Source organism: Mytilus californianus, unplaced genomic scaffold, assembly GCF_021869535.1.
Source record: "Mytilus californianus isolate M0D057914Y unplaced genomic scaffold, xbMytCali1.0.p SCAF_11, whole genome shotgun sequence".
NCBI lineage: Eukaryota > Metazoa > Mollusca > Bivalvia > Mytilida > Mytilidae > Mytilus > Mytilus californianus.
The window spans coordinates 9,162,036-9,181,819 of record NW_026262593.1 but is presented as its reverse complement, the minus strand read 5'-3'; the positions used below and the strand labels follow the sequence as shown (position 1 = coordinate 9,181,819).

Sequence of the window (19,784 nt, the reverse complement as noted above, 5' to 3'; positions counted from 1 at the left end):
TGATACGGTTTAACAAAAGAACAGTGTCTATACAATATATCAAAGCTAAAAATGCACTAGGATATCAATTATGATTCAAGTAAAGACTTTGCTTTACGACACCATTATAAGTATTCACGTCTCTACCATATAGACTAAGCGGATTTCATCGATACATGTACACGTAAATCTATCTTTATATAGAAACTCGACAGATGCCACCAGCGACGCAGGAACTGCTTATCCTACCGGAATACCTCAGTTTATATCCTATCTTTAATTAAGTTATAGTTACTCAGGCTTAAATTTCTGTGTAATGTTTTGTTATAGTGGGTTGTCTTTACGTCGTATTTCTTTTTGGCGATTGTTGTCTGTTTTTATTTAATTTAATAAAATTTTGATAAACTCCTTGATATCTTCTCTTTCGTTTTTACCATAGATGTATATTTTGTTCAATGGGATAATTTTCATTACTTGCTGGATTATATTGTTAAAAAATAAATCAATTTAAAGATCATAAAAACAAAAACATCTATTATTCAGTTCATTTGTGAAATACATTGACGCTTCCTATTATAGAAAATTTCCAGGTTTTATCTTGTAATTTCTCTAATCTCCTCATATCCCATTTTATACAATATATCTAGTTACATGTGGTTTTTCTTTGAAGTGTAGAGGCATTTGATGATAAATGAATGGCTGATAATGTTTGGTTCCTTGTTTTGTTTTAATACTGATGTCTCCTATTTACGTTTTATAAAGGATGTGACAGATTTCTAAAAAGGTATACAAGCGAATGAGAAGGAAATTTGTTTTTTTTTTCAAAAATGATTATCCGGATTAAGACTTGTTATATACCTATTTGGAGTTATTTCTCTTCAGAACGATAGGTCGTTCTTTTGAATAAAACAACCCGGACTATACACTGTTTCAATGAAATGTGCTTCAAAAAACTAATTGTTTACCCGAATTAGAATACAAACTACTGTTTGTTAAAACAATTCACTCTTTTAATGGAAATTGTGGATTGCTGCAAACTGGGTTTAACTATACAACTTTCCACCGTTTTTAGTTTTTAGGCAGACACAATCCTTTCCTTCTTTTATTAGACTGATGTACAAAAACGTTGTTATCACAGAGTCTAATTTTCGAAACAAATTTTATTTCTCGATTTACCTTCATCCGGAACGTTAAAAAAATATGAAAAACTGGGGATGTATAAATAGCTGAAGAGCTATTTGACTAAAAGAGACCTAACAATAATATCCAAAACCTTCTAAGATAAATCATTTAAAGTAAACTACAGATAAAGTAAACCTTAACCTGATACGTTTCTATGTTCATTGATCCGCGAAATATGGCAACTATTTTATTATGAACATATGTACAAAATTTAACTAAGGAACAAAATTAAATCATTTGACAAGCAACAAGAAATGAGCTGCATCGGATAGAAATCAACCTTATGCAAATGAATATTAAAACATCTGTTAACCTATTTCGGGTTGAAAAAATCTCTACGGAAAGTATCTAACTGTTTGAAAATTAAGTTGTTATCAGAACCCTACAAAATAGACCCCAATTCATCTTTTATTTCGAATTTAAATGTTCCAAAATCACTTAAAGTCTTAAAGGTACATGTATACGTGCACTTGCAAAAGGTCGATTTCTATCCGACTCAGCTCAAATGTTAACAAAATTACAGAGAATCAAATAAGATAAAATGCCAGAAATAAGTATAAAGGAATCATTAATTTTGCGATAAGAACCGATATCAATATGGATAAAAACTAGCACTGTCACCATGTGACAGCCTCGAAACATTAGCATAAAATATATTTCTGAAAGTACATATGAAAAGTGTTCAGGCATTTAAGATTGTGTAGGTGTAAGCTGAATACTTAGTTAACAATCAAAGTGACTGATGAAAATAATAGAAATGATCTTTATGCAAAGAAAATAAAAACGAAATAAACATTACACTTTATGTTTAAACAAACTTATATAAACCATTTCATATTTTTCTATATATCTTTCGAAGTATAAAGTCGACAGATTACATTAAATATATTAGTCATTTGGCAGCTCTGTACGTACTTGCTGAAAGATAGGATATTAAGAAATATTTTAACGCACACGTGAATTACATCTCTTAGTTTGTAAAAATAAAAAAATATAAATCAATTAGTGTTTTATTTAAAAATATACAAGAATTCATATAATTTACCTAATTATGGAAATGCCCATGATAAAACTGTTATCTTATATTGTAGTTGACAAAGCCAGTAACAATGTTGATTATAATTGTAGCGATATTGACACCATGTTCCTGATTACTGTTTCTACTATTGGATGATCGGTAGCCGAAGGCTATGGATTCTTCAGATTCTAATTATTTAACATTCACAACTTTACTGGAACTATGAGAAGAAATGTGGGATATTTCGTTGTTATTATACACTCAGTGGTTCTCGCCTCACTCCACAAAGACCCTGGCGTGGTATACGTTGGTAAATATGGAAATTATACCTGGCCTCGTCATGATTTACAGGCCGAAATTCCAGGTGATATAATACTTGGAGCTTTACACATGGTCCACGAAAGGAGCGATAATAAAATATGTGGTCCTATCATGCCACAAGGTGGCATTCAAGCTCTGGAATGTATGATGTACACGTTAGATAGGATTAACGAAGGAGATTTTCTACCAGGATTTAGTATAGGTGTATTATCTAAAGACGACTGCGATAGGGATATATATGGACTAGAACAAGCTGTCGACTTTATAAGAGGTTGGTGTCAGTTACATTGTATCTATCCTTTTTTCTTTATCTTAATTTGCTTTTTCTTTTTTCTATGTAATGATTTGTTTGTCCTAACGGTATTATATTTTTGTTTAAGGTGGTACCCAACACCTTGACTAATATAAATTTGGCTCGTTTAATTTTCATAAAATTTTGACAAAATGTTTACTTTGACCCTTTGACAAAAATATAAAAATTTCAAAAAATTTGAACCAACCACTTTATCAGAAAAATTTCATTGGTTATATAGCAGTTTGACAAACACTAATTTTGATCATTGAGAAGCTTAATATTTCCTAAACAATACAACGTAATTAAAACGTTTAGCTGATTTTTACAGAGTTATCTCCCTGTAGTGTTAGGTACCACCTTAAATTTTATTCCTTTTATTTCTTTAGACCGTTAATGTTTCTATATTTTTGGCCATTTCAAACAAAGGTAAACTTTTTTCATATTCCTTCAGATGTTTCCGTCCAATTTTAGCCAAACATAATAGTGTATTATATCAACATGTGCTATTTCAATTTGCATGTCTTGCTCAAAATTAGGCATTTTTAAAACCATGAATTCAAAACAAAAGACCATTTCAAATATAAATAGGTGAGCATTTGTGAGGTATTTATCAAAATGGTTTGCAAAAAAAAAAAACAATTAAAAAAATAAAATAAAAACATGTAAGGTTCTGTTGGTTTAAAACAGTAAGAAACTAGTTTGTTGTAATATGAGAATACATCGTACTTTGCACATAAATCATACAAGTGCAGAACAATGACTATTTTGCAAATGATACATCAAGACTAACATTCCAGACCAGATTGTTCGGCAACCATACCTCGGCGACCAACAGGTTTCATAATTTCGAAAAATTTATATTGTTACCTGGTAATTTAAAGATATTTTTTTTATTTTTTATATTATGGGAAATTAGAATATGCAGGGTAACTTTCGGCGTTTAAATGGTTTTAACTTGTTGTCTAAAAAGTTCATTTATAGTTCTGGTTTGATTTTCTGCATCACTAGTAACATTTTAAGACACATAGTTCGTTCTATCAACATTTTGTCGAAATCCTGATCTAATGAAATAAATAAAATAAACGGAAACCCGTATCAAGTAAAGGCAACAGTAGTATACCGCTGTTCGAAATTCATAAATCGATTGAGAAACAAACAAATCCGGGTTACAAACTAAAACTGAGGGAAACACATCAAATATAAGAGGAGAACTACGACACAACAGAAACACAACATTAAAATGTAACACACACACAGAAACGAACTATAATATAACAGTGGCCATTTTCCTGACTTGGTACAGGACATTTTAAGAAAAAAATGGTGGGTTGAACCTGGTTTTGTGGCTAGCCAAACCTCCCGCTTTTAATGCAATATAACAATAAGATGGTCTAAGCGCTTTTGTTTTGCACAAATGTTGGGATATATTGGTGTCTAATGCGCTTCAACTTCCTTTTTAATTAGGCTTTCCAAATGTTCAGATTCGAATGCCACTTGAGGACTAGTATTATAAAGATGAAACCCGCGTCGGGTGTACTAAATTATTAGTCAAGTTTCTATTATGAGTTTTTCCAGTTGTTGAACGGATGCTAAAGTATCCAATCTGATGATAATGAAATCATACCTCTAATATGTTATATAAAAAATAGCGAGGAAATACCAAAGTGGCAAACAAAGACAGTAAGTCGCAATAACAACACTATGGTCGAAATTAACAGTTGACATTATAAGCAATATTCCACAAATCGCTATAAATAAAACTAAAGATTGAGTAATACAAATCCCACAGAAAACAGTGGTTGAAGTCATGTGCTCCGATAGGGCAATCAAATCCTACTCCACGCACGCCACCCGTCGTGGTACTGTATTGAAGTTAAATGTCGGATATAAATGCATTCTATGATGTTATGATTAAGGCTATTGAACATAATCCTGATCATCCTTGACACAAATCTTCTACAACGGTAAAAAATATCATGATGTCGTCCATAAAACTTTCGTAGGATTGATTTCAACTCTACCGTTTGGAACTGTTGGTTTAATAGCTTCCTTTTAAGCAGCATTCCTCTAGCAACAAAATCATGATATGAAACGCGAGACCTGGAACGTCGTATCAACTAGAAGATCTATATTACATATGCTGGAATCATGTAGCCCAGAAATGGAAAATTCACATTGTTGAAATTAAAATCCTCTCGTATAACATATATATAAATAAGAAGATGTGGTTGATTGGCAATGAGACAACTCTCTAACAGAGACCAAATGACATAGAAGTTAACAACTATAGGTCATGACAACACTATGATCGAAATGAAAACTGACGAAATAATAACCAATTTTCCACAAATCGCTACAAATAAAACTAAAGATTTAGTAATACAAATCACGATAAAACACAGGGGTTGAAGCCATGTGCTCCGGTAGGATAATCAAATCCTACCCCACTAGTGCAACCCGTCCTGGTTCTATATTCAAGTAAAATTTCGTATATAATTGCATTCTATGATGTTGGAATCTAGGATGAGAAGACTCAGTTAGAACATCTGCACAATGCTACTTCCTCTTATTCATATCCAACATTCGAAAATTCGAAAAATAAATGGTACGTAAATATTGATGATTATCAATCACAACACAGAAATCTCAAGAAAACATAGATTGTGTTTTCATAGAGATTAAGAAAGAATTTTCGCAACGACATGCACACTTTGTGTGATTTCCAAAGGTCCAAGGTATTATTCTTAGTGTTTGGAGAAGTTTACCGTTCTTTGTTTTCAACTGTTAAATAATAATTGTTACATAGGTAGACAGTTCTCAAGTAAAAATGTTACAGGCTTAATGCATGAATATTATCGCGAGTCGATGTTTATATTGCAAGTGCAGTATATTTTCCAAGATGGGTTATATATTAAAATGTTTTATGTACTATTCATTTAATTGAATAGAAAAACTTGGCAAAAGAATTTTAAACATATTTGTGTTATCAAACTTTGTAAATCAATACACAACAAACATTATAAAAAATAACAAACATTTTGGTGGATATATAACAGGAATACGTCTTTTTTCATCTTTGCCTGACGGAGTTCAACATTTAGTTCAAGTGCAAATTCATAATTTATATATATATAAACTAACTAGTTTTCATTGTATTCTAAATGTTTCATTTAATCGAAGTCAATTTTCAAAAACACTTTATATTTTGTGATTTGTTGTCCTAAAAGGAAGTATTTTAAAACATCTTTCTACATTGGCTAGAGGTATAGGGGGAGAGTTGAGATCTCACATAACATGTTTAACCCCGCCGCATTTTTGCGCCTGTCCCAAGTCAGGAGCCTCTGGCCTTTGTTAGTATTGGATGTTTTTTTAATTTTAGTTCCTTTATATGTTTTGGAGTTTAGTGTGACGTTCATTTTCACTGAACCAGTACAAAATTTTATTTAGGGGCCAGCTGAGGACCACCTCCGGGTGCGGGGTTTTCTCGCTGCGTTGAAGACCCATTGGTGGCCTTCGGCTGTTATCTGCTCTTTGGTTGGGTTGTTGTCTCTTTGACATATTCCCCATTTCCATTCTCAATTGTATTTGATTTTGTTTTTGTCTACAAAAAATGGTCTCAAAACATAAGAAACAGATCCATGTTTGATTGTTTTAACTTGTGAGTAAGTACAATGCTATCTACTTTAATTGTATGTCAGCAGAATATTCTCAATATGATTTATTCTCTGAATATACAAGTAAACTTTTTAATTCTAAGGAAGTGTAAATATTAGAATATTGAAGTATTTGATATTTCTTCAAAGAACAAGGAAATGACATGATGTAAACACAAGTGTCAATGATCAAAAGTAAGTTATTTGACAAGTTTGCTATGGATTGCACTGTTGTGAAAATGGATCAGTGAAACACTGCAAATATCGAAATGATAAACTATCAAACGTGATAGCATTTCAAACATTTTAGAACTGTTTGACAGCAGATTATATTTTTATATGTGATTTAATGAGGACATGGAGTATATGTCTATGGTGCAGAAACGCAACGACACAATAACACCATAACGCATTCACTTTATGATTTATGTCTAGAGATAAAAAAGTAATTTCAGATAACATACAAGGGGAAGATTAAGTGACAGTGCAATTCCAAGAACAATAATGAAATTATGTAAACAAAAGCAAAAATATAAACCCGAAGCAATTAATGAACAAATACACAAACCTACAAAAAGAGGAAAACATAACTTCAAAATTTTATAACTGATAAAAGCAACGCTCACGTGTACACATTGACATCAATAAAACTACAAAAAAAATATAAAGAAAAAAAAACAAAAAAAAAAAAATTGTAAACAAATGTAAACAAAAAACAAAATACGAAAACTGAATACTAATGGAAAAAAAAAATAAAAAATAAAAACTAAAGTGTACATAAATGAAAACAATGCAATTTGTGGTTTGATCAGCTCTTCAAAATTTGTAAATTTGTATAAAATTTTGTATTTACAAATATATTAAAATGAACGCAAATAAAACTGAAAAAAAAAATGTAAACGATAAAACAAAAGTAAAAATTGTACACAAATATAAACAATGAAAGCAAAAACGAAAAATGCACACAAATGAAAAACAATCTGAAAAAAAACGGTTTCATTCTCATGCCATTTATAATGATTATGATTGAGAGATAACCGGAAGAACAACGGAGTCAATCTATCAAGCTCGGTTATTCAATACAGATCCGACGTATCACAATTCTGTTTGCTGTAATTAAATGTTCTTTTCACCGATACAAGTCACATTTAAGCCTTCTTCTATGCTTATAGCCTCTCAAATCAACATCAATACTTGAGAACGAGGTACACAGACATACAGCTTGTTTTGAGAGCAGTGTGCATTTGACAGCACTAAAATAAATGAAGACATATTATTCCTATTAGTTATCAAGCGTGAAACTTTCTTGATTGGGGTCAATATTGGATAGACTCCTAGTAAATAAAATATTGCCTTCATTACTTACAGTCTCACTACCAGCGTTTTATTTCTGTTGATGGGTGTTTTCTATGGAAATCGTTATTAACTGTTTATTTTTATTTACATTTTGTTTTGTATATTGAAAAGATTGATTCGATTGTTATTTGCTTGACATCCAGTGGCAAATATTTCATGCATGTTCAGGACGTTTGAAAAATAGAATAATGTTGACTATAACTGTTACGTTTGATCTCCATAGTAACACGCATTTTATAATTATAGTATTTCTTGTGGAAAACATATTTTACCATTAGTTTAAAGTACCGTGTTCATTACTTACTTACTTTCGTCCCTCTTTTACAAGGTCACTTTTATTTATTTTAAAAGAAATCTGTTCAGTGTTGAGATACAAAACGTTATCATCAATTACTTTACAAAATGCATTCTGCTAAAAGGATCAGAGTTGATTTGTTCCTAGTGAAAGCTTTTTATGTCGGTTTTTATTACGTATCGCGGAAAATACATGCATTAATAATGGAAATAACTAAACCCTATTTTGAGATGAAAGAACAGTTTAATTGAATTAATTTTGTAGCTTTTTGCGTAATACTTTTTTTTATGACGAAGAAGTACCATTAGGTACTGTGGTTAACACACGAAACACTGGTACAATGTTCATGTAGAGTTATTCAAAGTGTTGTTTTAATTCTCATACGTGTTCGGTATAGCAGGAGACGCTTACCCTGTTGCCGCCACCGGTCCCACTCCTTTTGGAATTCATACCATTCCCTCAGTTTTAATTCTTTTTGTCTTGATAGATTTATGATGTTTAAACATCGTTAAACTACAGATGTCTCTTATAAGAAATGTTTTGTGCAAATACACTGATTACAGTGTTGTAATTTTTTAAGGGTCAGAATTTTATTTCTCAGCACCGCATTTAACAATTATATGGCATAGCCCATGTTTCGTTATTTCTAATATACTTTCAAAACAAGAAAAAGTACATGCACAATGCTTTTAGCTTCTGGCGATTCTCTGGAATATTTATTTGAATATAATAAGAAACTGACAAACATACACATACACACACATACACAGACACACACACACACACACACGATTACTATACCTCACAGTCGCTTAATAATGTGAAAAAAAAATCCAGACTAAAATAAAGGCTATCTACTTTCTGACATTTTGACAATCTTCATTGCTGTCGATGAATTTTGATCGAAAAAGCATATTTCAATCAAATATGACTTATTTAACACAATTTGAGAAATCATACTTAATTTTATTTCACATCTCTACGATTTGAATTTTAAGTAATTTTATAACATGGTTATCTATTTCAACATTTTACAAGTAAACTAATCATAGATACATGGATTAAAATGTTGTACGACAGACGCGCGTTTCGTCTACGAAAAATTCATCAATGACGCTCGACTGTTATCAAAGACGTTGAATGACCTTTAATATGGACGTGATATAATATTGACCATGAAACCAAAATGACTTGAATTGCTGGTTCTGTTTCTGTCTTTTATTTAATTATTGGGAAAGGTTTATGTTTGCATTGGACTTTGATCAGAACGACTTTAATCAATTAATAGTCTTAAGCTTTCCTTGTTACTGTTGTGAGACTTTTGACAAGGCACCGCCAGTACAGATGCAATAAAATAAATGAAATAAACTAGTATTATTTGTACAGCTGCTAAACATTTCATAAAGAATATAATATTGACTGATGTCAAAATATATAATGCTTTGAAATGACAGAAATGTGTTCAAAATGCCAACTACAAACGATATTGACTTACAAAAATGTCATAGATATTCGTGTATACGAGACAACATTCAAAATATTTTGAAAAAAAAATTACATTCCTCATATGGTCATTAAAAATGGAATATAATTGATAAATGTCCTTCACACTTTACAAAAGACTTAATATCACTCCACAAAGTCGCGTGCCAAAGATGTATATTTGCTATATCAATGCAAAATATCAAAATAACTAATGATGCATTACAAAGACAACCACAAAAGGCCCGACTTCTGAATTTGGATGTGTACAATTCCAAGACTTATGCCATGCATGTATAAGTTTAAAGCACAGATTCAGCCAAAAACTATGTTTTGAAAAAAGGATCCCTTTCCACAAAAACCATTTGGGTAATATTGATGTACCATTAAAGCACAGAATGCTATTAGGTCAGATGTTCTATTTCCACGTGTTATCTGTGAAACATACACTTTAGAAGTATCTTTGACTTTATTTGGCCTTTTTAACTTTTTTTGATTTGAGCGTCACTGATGAGTCTTTTGTAGACGAAATGTGCGTCTGGCGCAAATACAAAATTTCAATCCTGGTATCTATGATGAGTTTATATACCATGTAAACACATCCGGTCTCGCTCCATTTGGAGTTCGTGCGATTCCTTCAGTTTTTTTTATTACTTTAATTTCTATCTTCGCAATCGATATGTGAGATTTGAACATCGATATACTGATGGTGCCGGCATTTATCGCCAGTTATGGCTTATCAACGAATTGTAACAGGAGTTAGTGCAATGGATGTCACTACAGTATAGCAAAATCTACTGATCCTACTGCAGTTCACGAGTTAACCCGAAGCACTGTTTGTCTTTTGATCTTTTTTTTTCAGCAATGGTGCATTGTTGTTTCTTTCGTCGACTTGTGGGTTTGTATTGCCGCCTTTGTATCTTCTCACTATTTTGAAGGTCATAGTCTACAGGGAGAATTAGGACATTTATGACTAAATCCAACTAAGCTTCGATTTTTTGGTTAATTTGATGCTTCGTCCTTACGAATTTAATTGTATTATTTTTGAAGTAGGAAAATATCTTATATACATCTTTCCACAATGTGATCATTATTAATGCCACAAAACCAGGTTCAACCCACCAATTTTTCTTAAAATGTCCTGTACCAAGTCAGGAAAACGGCCATTGTTATATTATAGTTCGTTTCTGTGTGTTTTATATTTTAATGTTGTGTTTTTGTTGTGTCGTTGTTCTCCTTTTATATTTGATGCGTTTCCCTCAGTTTAAGTTTGTAACCCGGATTTGTTTTTATCTCTATCGATTTATGAGTTTTCGAACAGCGGTATACTACTGTTGCCTTTATTGAACACCAATACGCAACAATTTATTTTAAAGTTATTTACTAGCCGGCTTAGCATCTTCCAGATTTCTAGAACTAAGTATGAAGTTAATCGAACAATTTCTGTCCTTGACAGTGTATACAAATAACTGATTTTGCATACATCCACTTAGTATTTATTCCTACTGAAGTCGATATTAACGATTATGTCGTCAACAAAGATTTGATAATACAATGACTAATGTACCAATCAGTTTAATAGTAAGGTTGACAATGTAAATTAGAATTAACTATGTCTTATGATGAATGAAAGAAAAACACGATTAAGTGGTTTGCACCGTCGTGTTCATCTTGAGTAGCATACCCTATCTAAATAACAATAAGACAATAGTTCATTCTTTAGAAAACACACAGAAAGATACAGTCAAAGAAACAGTAATTAAATTATTATTTGTATTGTAATAATCAATACAAATTTAACACTAAAGACTAAGTTGTAATAACCTTCCGTTTTTTTCTACCATGGAAAATCACTGGGTGTATAGATATCTACAAGAAAGATGATTTCTTATTATGTCTCCGTTACATTACCATTTTTTCACAATTTACGAATCGTTATAGTCATCAGCGTTGTACCCAATTCGTAACATTAAATTAAGTCAGTGTAATAAAGTAAGCTATTTTCCTATTATTGAAACAAAAGATCTCGCTTCATGGGAACCCTACTTCAATACTGAATTTATTCGTGTTGCTCAGTCTTTATTTTTCTATGTTGTGTTTTGTATACTGTTGTTTGTCTTTTGGTGTTTTTTTCTTTTTTGCTATGGCGTTGTCCGTTAATTTTCTACTTATGAGTTTTAATGTCAATACGGTATCTTTCTCCTCTCTTTTAGCATAGTTTATTTGTAAATATTCCACGTAACGTTCAAATTTAAGGCAACACAGTCACAACTTTTAATGCTAACACCAAAGTCTTATAAGATTGATACAACAGTTGTCTAATAACAATCTGGATTGTGAAGTGATTTCTCTTGTTTTATAAATGATGTAATTTTTCAGGCGAAGGCTTTTTCCTATAAATTCTATTAAATTCTCACCATCTTTTTTTAGAAGCTGAACAGTTCGTAGTGATGAAAAATTGTTAAGTGTAAGGCAGAAATCATTAATAAAACTGTAATCGGTGGGAAATTAAATCAGTAACACATTACAAAAACAAGGCATGCATGAAAGCAGATAGCAGGATCAATAGAAAAATCCCGGGTTTTAGACCAAATGGTTTCCGTCTTTGTTCCTAATAAATGAAACAACAGAGATGTGATAGTATTTAATGTTTAGGAATGTAAAAAGATATGGCAATCATAGCGATAACTTTGTTGTTATTTTTTCTTAAGAGACATATCATTATTTTTGTAAGTTTATGTTTTATAGTTTGGAGAATTAAACATTTTATATAGAAATTAGAAAGTCGGTGTTATATCATCAAACAAACTTTACCACCATCATTATATCCTACCTACATTGAAAAGCATGAACAATTAACGTGAAAAACATAATCACTGAACTGCTGATTAAACTAATCATATCTAGAAAAAGATTAAAAAATAAGAACTGTTCTGAATTACTAGTATTAATATTTATCAGGACTGGCTCAGATATTGACCATTTTGTCTTATTGATACACAATTGTGTAAAATTACAATAAAGGTAAAACGTCGATTTGGTGCCAATTCAAGGATAATCTCCGTTATTCTACCTCTCGAAAATTCATGTTCTTATTGTTTAACATACCAATCGAAATTGCAATACATATTTTGTAATGTTTTACTGTATTATGACCATTCAAATGTATTCCATATCATAAATGGATCAGCTAAGTTATCAAAATCATATATATTCATCCAACGGTTTGAGCGAAATACAACTATACATAACAAACAATTTCCATGAGACTTTCACTATTATACAATTCTGAAAGCTACAGATATCCTTGCAGAATTAGTGTTAATGTCTAAAGAAGACAGTCTACTAATATGTATTCCGAAATCATCATTATACAGGTTGTTCCATCAAACAAATAGATAAATTAAGCATTGATTCATAAAAATTCCGACGGAAATAATACATGCACTTCTAAGCTTAATCATTTGAATCCTTACACGTTAGCAAAATCATAGAAAACCCAAAGATAGAAGTGAAGATAAAAATCACGCGGTATGTAGAGTAGGATCTACTTACTTTTCCAGAGCACCTGAGATCATCCCCGGTTTCTGGTGTGGTCCGTGTTGCTCAGTCTTGAGTATTCTATGTTGTGTGTTATATACTATTGTTTGTCTTTTGGTCTTTTCTACTTTTTTTGCCATGGCACTGTCAGTTTGTTTTCGACTTATGAGTTTGAATGTACCTTTTGTATCATTCCTCCACTTTTATATGTCCAGACAAAAAAAAAAGGGTAAAAATCTGAGTCAAAATAGTCGGAATGGTTTGAACCTACAACGTTGCATATGTACGAATAAGTCTATCGACATGAGCAGCACGATTACACTCATTAGTTTATCCTTAATGGTATTTATGTTCGTTTCGAAGATATGCATACCATTGAATGATTGGTATCTCATTATGGACAAACTGACTGTGTCAATTTTATCATTGATGTGTTTTTTAACTTGTATGAAATGCCGTTGTCTGACCAAACCTCATAAAGAAACTCATCAAAGATACCAGGCCTACCATTTCCTACGCATGACGCGGGTTTCGTCATCAAAGGACTCATATATAAACATTTAAAGCACCAAACAAAAGCACAGCGAAACATTACTTGATAGTGTTACCTTTCGAGAGCACCTGCTTTTGCTTTCGGTGTTTGGTTTGGTTCGCGTTTCTTAACTTTTAATTTTTCCTTGTATTTGATTTTTGGACTGTTGCTTGTCAGTATTTCATGTTGTCTGTCTTTTTTTCAAGTTAATGGTTTTTAGTCCCTGATTGTTTTAAAAATATATTCTAAAGTTTAAAAACAAATATATATACGACATATTCTCCAGATATAGTTATAGAATATGATAATACAATGTCTATACTTAATCTGGTTAAATCCAACGTAAAATCTGATTAAATCCAACGTAGAAAAATCTGACTAAATCCAACGTAAAATCTGACTTAATCCAACGTAACATCTGACTAAATTCAACGTTAAATCTGACTTAATCCAACGTTAAATCTGACTAAATTCAACCTAAAATCTGCCTTAATCTAACGTAAAACAATACGTGTTTTGTCTTAAACCATGATATTAGATATTTCTCATGATAATCATTCAAAACTTTATGACTGGACAACTATTACTTTGATGTTGTTAATTTTTCTCTCCTTGATGGTAATTTTCTAATAGTCTCTTAGTTGGTTCAATATGCATCTGTTTGCAGTAACGCCTCAGATTGCATTGCATCATTATAGACTTTTTTTGTCGGAGATGAAAATATACAACAAAACGAAACCAAGAGTAATTGAAACAATTCACATGATATAACATGTTTCAAGTAGTTAGATGATTCCATCATATTTACAGACAGTGATAAAACTAAAGATACATGCCATAATGATCTTCTTTATAATATATAATTTCGAAAACAACAGCGATGGCTTCATTAAATTTGTATTTATGCTTATAAAGGACATTCAACTGATTTCTACTCGGAAAGAAGCACATTGCAGGTTATTCCGTCAAACAATGGAACTAATTAAGCGAAGGCACCTGATGAGTCGCTGAGGAATGCATTAATTTTGAACGAGCATTAGTCTAATTTACATTATTCCATAGAGAGAATTGGATTTCTATCTATTGAAAACCTATTCACTATTTAATGATTCCTGAAAAAAAAAATGTATGTCAAGGGTAATTTGTCAATTGAAAAAAAGAAATAACAAATCATTGTATTACTCCTATATTTATAAATCATGGATTGTTAAGATTTCATATCTAATCATATTTCGGTTGACCATAGAATAAAATATGCTTGGAGATAGAAATATCACTGAAAAGTTTCTTGTTTCGTCTTTTATTTATCATAAATTATTTTTTAGCTGATCGTATTTATATGTCATTAAGATTCTACTTTTCTATACTTTTAGTACAAAATTAAACTATCAAAATGATTAAAAGTACGCCAAACAAGTTGATCTAGTCTGATATTCGTGTAAATATTTACAATAGGTAAAATGTAGTGAAAACGGTACTATGGCTTTCCAAAAAAAATATTCAAACCTAAATCTGACAATCTGGTATCTACTCTTTATTTTTACATAAATTAATCAATTTTAATGGACCTTTACTGTTAACAATTTACTTTATTTACAGCTTCAATTAAGTATATATATATATCCCTATCTACAAATGAACTCTTTTTGATAAGTGTAACTTTGATGACTTTTTTGTTAGACAAAATGCACGTCTGGTGTACATAAATTACAGTCGGCATGCATAAATTATAAGCTTGTATCTTTAATTAAAAATAATTATAATTATTTTCACTTACTTCCCAGTACAGAGGTTCAGTAGAATTTTGCATCGGAATAACTTCAGCTATATCTTTACAGGTTCCGTAGCAAATGTTGGCGGATCAGAAGTTTATAAGTGTGACGACGAGTCTGATCCAATCGTACAACTACCTGTGATTCCTGGTGTTATTGGAGCGCCATCAAGTGTTACTTCAATACAAGTAGCTACACTCCTTAAGCTATTTGAAATTCCACAGGTAAATTGTCTTTATTGCGTTTGCATGTCTCAATTTATAACTTCATTAACAAGGTCGTTTGTTTATACATTTGTACTATGAATATTGAATATAATTAATATAATATAATATTTTCAGCTTAAGATCATCCGTACATTGCAACACTTGTTTCAGCCGAAACCCAGCAAATCCCGGCAACAAATCTCGGTGCCCCCTTTTTTTATATTATCTACACATAATTCAATCCAGAATAATGCTATTAATTAAATATATTATTGAAAAAAGCAGAAGATGACACGAGGACAATAAAAACTCATGAGTTGAATACACACGAATAACACCTTGACCAAACAATAAAAATGACGAAAGGACAAAAAAAAAAGGTCTTCAAAACACTACACAAAAAAACTAAAAACTTAGCAACACGAACCCGGTCAAGGAGAAGAGTACACGATGCTTATAATGATAGGAAACACAAGCTTTTGAATATAGTATCAACTGGGAGATTTACATTCCATATGCAGACGCTGCTGGAAAGTTGCTGCATAGAAATGGAAATCATCTCATTTTGTGTAAAGTTTAGTTCACAACTGACCCACATTGTCAATGCTTATATGTTAGTAAATTTATGAGGCAGACTTAACTGTATTCATTTGCATCGATTATTTTAAGTTGAAATGGTAAATGTGTTCGACATAGACAGCACACTTTGAATTATTCGGTTAGACGACACCATCTATTTACCGGAACATTGGGTTAAATGATATTGCTAGCGTTTTTTCCTTTTCCCTGAGAATCTCATGTACGAAGTTCGATAAGAAGAGGAGTACAGCTGGTTCCCATAGGAATGCTGAGTGTCTGTTGAAAAAACACGTCTTTCAAACGTAACACGAATGTTGTCAATCAGAAAATCAATTATGATTATAAAAATAAGAAAATGTGGTAAGATTGCCAATGAGACAACTATCCACCAAATAAATTGGATGTTAGCCATTATAAGCAACCGTACGGCCTTCAACACTGAGAAAAACCCATACCATATAGTCGGCTATAAAAGTCACCGAACGAAACAACTCAATTGGAAAACTAAAGGCCTAATTTATAACAAAAAATTTGTAAAAAAACAAATATTACAGACATGAACCAACGACAACCACTGAACTATAGGCTCTTGACTTGGGACAGGCATATAAAGATACTGGCGGGGTTAAACAAGTTTGTTGGCGCCTAACCCTCTCCCTGACAAGGGACAGTGGTGAAAAAGTACAACATAAGAACAAACAATAAAAATCACTTGAAAACGGCTTAACTCATCCGATCAACACACAAAGCAGAAAAGCATCTAACAAAAACACAGACCGGACGTGGCAGGGTAATTATACTTCCCCACAACGAAATAGACACTAAGAACGTAAGTCAGTTTCTGAGGACTTTTTCTTTGAACCAGAGTCGTGTTTATTTACTAAGTATGCATAATTCATTCCGTCCTAAAACAATATATTTGTATATACGTAGGTCAATCAATTTCTGTCAATCTTTCTGAAAACTTAGATTTTATGTTTATTAATTTTTAAAATTTTAATATTTGTTTCGAAGACCAAAACTATTCATTATTGATTATTGATTATTGATTGTGTATGTCTACGCACAAAAAAAGATCGAATTCCTACAGCGATAAATAAAAATTAACTTTTTATACATTATGACTTGGATGGAGAGTTGTCTCATTAGCACTCATACCACATCTTCTTATTTATATTACATATTATCTACAATCATAAATACAATAGTTCATACTTGCCTTCAAAGATATTTTCGAAATTTCAAATGAGAAAATTCTTTGTTCTTTTAAGCCTCAAAACATCAATTTGTAATCCTTAAATAACTAACTGCTTTCAATGAATAAGGTATAATTAGCACCCTTTGGCATTGATGAAGTGTTAAAATACAACATTTTCAAATTGTCAGACAATTTTGCAGTAAAAGTGCAAGAATTATTTAAAGTTCATCGACTCAATGTTGAAAATTATTGTGGTCTGTTTATCGTAATTATTTCTTTGCATGTTTCTTCCGGGTATCGGACCATAATTAGAATGAATGTCAAATAAACATTTTTTTGTGATTTTTTAAAACAATAAATTTACACTGATTTAAGACAAACGTTATGTTCTCTGATACATTAGTTAAGTAAACTTTTGAAGCCAGTTTAAATGATCCATTGAATACCAGATGAAGAATGTGAATTCATTCAGTTTGTTTTTCATGTGAAATTAAAGTTTTTCTACATAATTATGTTATCAAAAACAAATGCTTCAATACGAAATAGCAAATAATTAAGATGGACCTAGGTGGACGAGTGGTCTAAGTAGTTCATCTCTAGTGATCGCTAACCTGTAACAACTGGGGTTAAGAGTTCCAAGGCAAGTTGCGCTCGACGACAATCTAAATCGACTAGAACTGTCAGTTTTTCTGCCGAAACTCAGTGGTTCTCTATCCGAGTATTCCGGCATCCCCAATCTATAAAACTGGCTTCCATGATATAGACAAGCGTGTTAAAATAGCATTAAGGAGGTACTTAGGTGAAATTAAACAAAAATCTAGAATTTAAAATTTATACTATAAGCCAGAAGAACATTAGTTAAGGAAAAAAATAGACTAGAAATATTGATTGGTTATGGAGCTCCTTTTCGAGATATTCATTTTTTTTTAAATGGCGGGAAAAGGCTGACTCAGACATTTACCTTATATTTGCATTGGTATTATTTGGGTCTCAAATCGAAAGAAAAGAAATCTAGAATCTGTTTAAATTTTGGTAAATGACCTTTTATGAGCTATTGAAGTCTTATATAAAAAAAAATGGGTGTTATGGGGCAAAATATTTTACCCTGTATCGTAGGAAAAAAACCAAGGAGTCCGAACATTTGACAAAAATTCCTAAACCTCACCTAAGTACCTCCTTAAGCATCATTTACCAACTAATCAAATAATTAAAATGCAAATCACCAAATAAATATCAATAATTGTATATGACGAGCGAATACAAATGTATTAAGGTGGTACATAACACTACAGGGAGATAACTCTGCAAAAATCACATGAACGTTTTAATCACGTTCTATTGTTAAGGAAATATATAGCTTCTCAATGATCAAAATTAGTGTTTGTCAAACTGCTATATAACCAACGAAATTTTTCTGATAAAGCGGTTGGTTCAAATTCTTTGAAATTTTTATATTTTTGTCAAAGGGTTAAAGTAAACATTATGTCAAAATTTTATGAAAATTAAACGAGCCAAATTAATTTTAGTCAAGGTGTTGGGTACCACCTTAAATTCATGTCATACACTATAACGTTATTGCACTAGTAATGACGAATATTGTCTTTATCAGAATTTTAATTGCTTAAACTTCCGAGGGCAATTAAACTTACAAGGGTAATTATTTACATAAAATATCACCGAGGTGTTAATCAAATGATTAAAATGCAAATTACCAAATAAATATCGTTATTTGTATATGACGAGGTGTTGCCATATCTTATGTTTTCTCTGTACAGATTTGTGGACTTGTTTGTCTTTTCATTTTATATTTGTAATCGTATGGATTGTTTGCCTTTCCCCATTGTGATACTGCTTTTTGTAGGGCAAACGAAATGAATGTCTGGGGATTGGATCTGCGTTATAAATTGCTATTAACAAATTTGAACTACTAAAATCGGTTTTTACTTAGGAACACATTAAAATCAATGATTTTAATCAGTATGCGCCAGACTTTGAATTAAAGTATACAACTTATTGCTATTTCCTGAACGTCAAACTCCTGTCAGAATTACATTGCGCTAAAGGTTAACCTGGAGTTCATTTAAGATTTATAAAGCAATTATTTAGTCTATGATGTCTGCGCAGACATAAAAATTGTTTGTGTAGGTATGGGGTTTCCAATTATTTAGTGACCAATATCAAATATCCATGTTACTATATTAAATAAATCAGATAAATATTAATAACGCAGCCCTATGATTTATTATTGACTTTTTTATACTTGTGGGATATTCCTAAAACGAATAATTGATTGTTATCGAAATTGGTATTGCACATGTATCCTCCCCGAAGGTATCACCAGACCAGTAGTCAGACATTCCCTGTTGACAAGAATTA

General features: G+C 31.5%; 1 protein-coding gene across 1 annotated transcript in view; it reads left to right on the top strand.

Moving 5' to 3' along the window:
- Nucleotides 1–2,401: 2,401 nt before the first annotated feature.
- LOC127720781 (metabotropic glutamate receptor 2-like) overlaps nucleotides 2,402–19,784 on the top strand; it is a 49,937-nt gene continuing 32,554 nt past the window's right edge. The window contains exons 1-2 of the mRNA XM_052227533.1: nucleotides 2,402–2,771; nucleotides 15,492–15,649. Coding sequence (XP_052083493.1) covers nucleotides 2,402–2,771; nucleotides 15,492–15,649 — 528 coding nt within the window. The remainder of the gene's footprint in view (nucleotides 2,772–15,491; nucleotides 15,650–19,784) is intronic.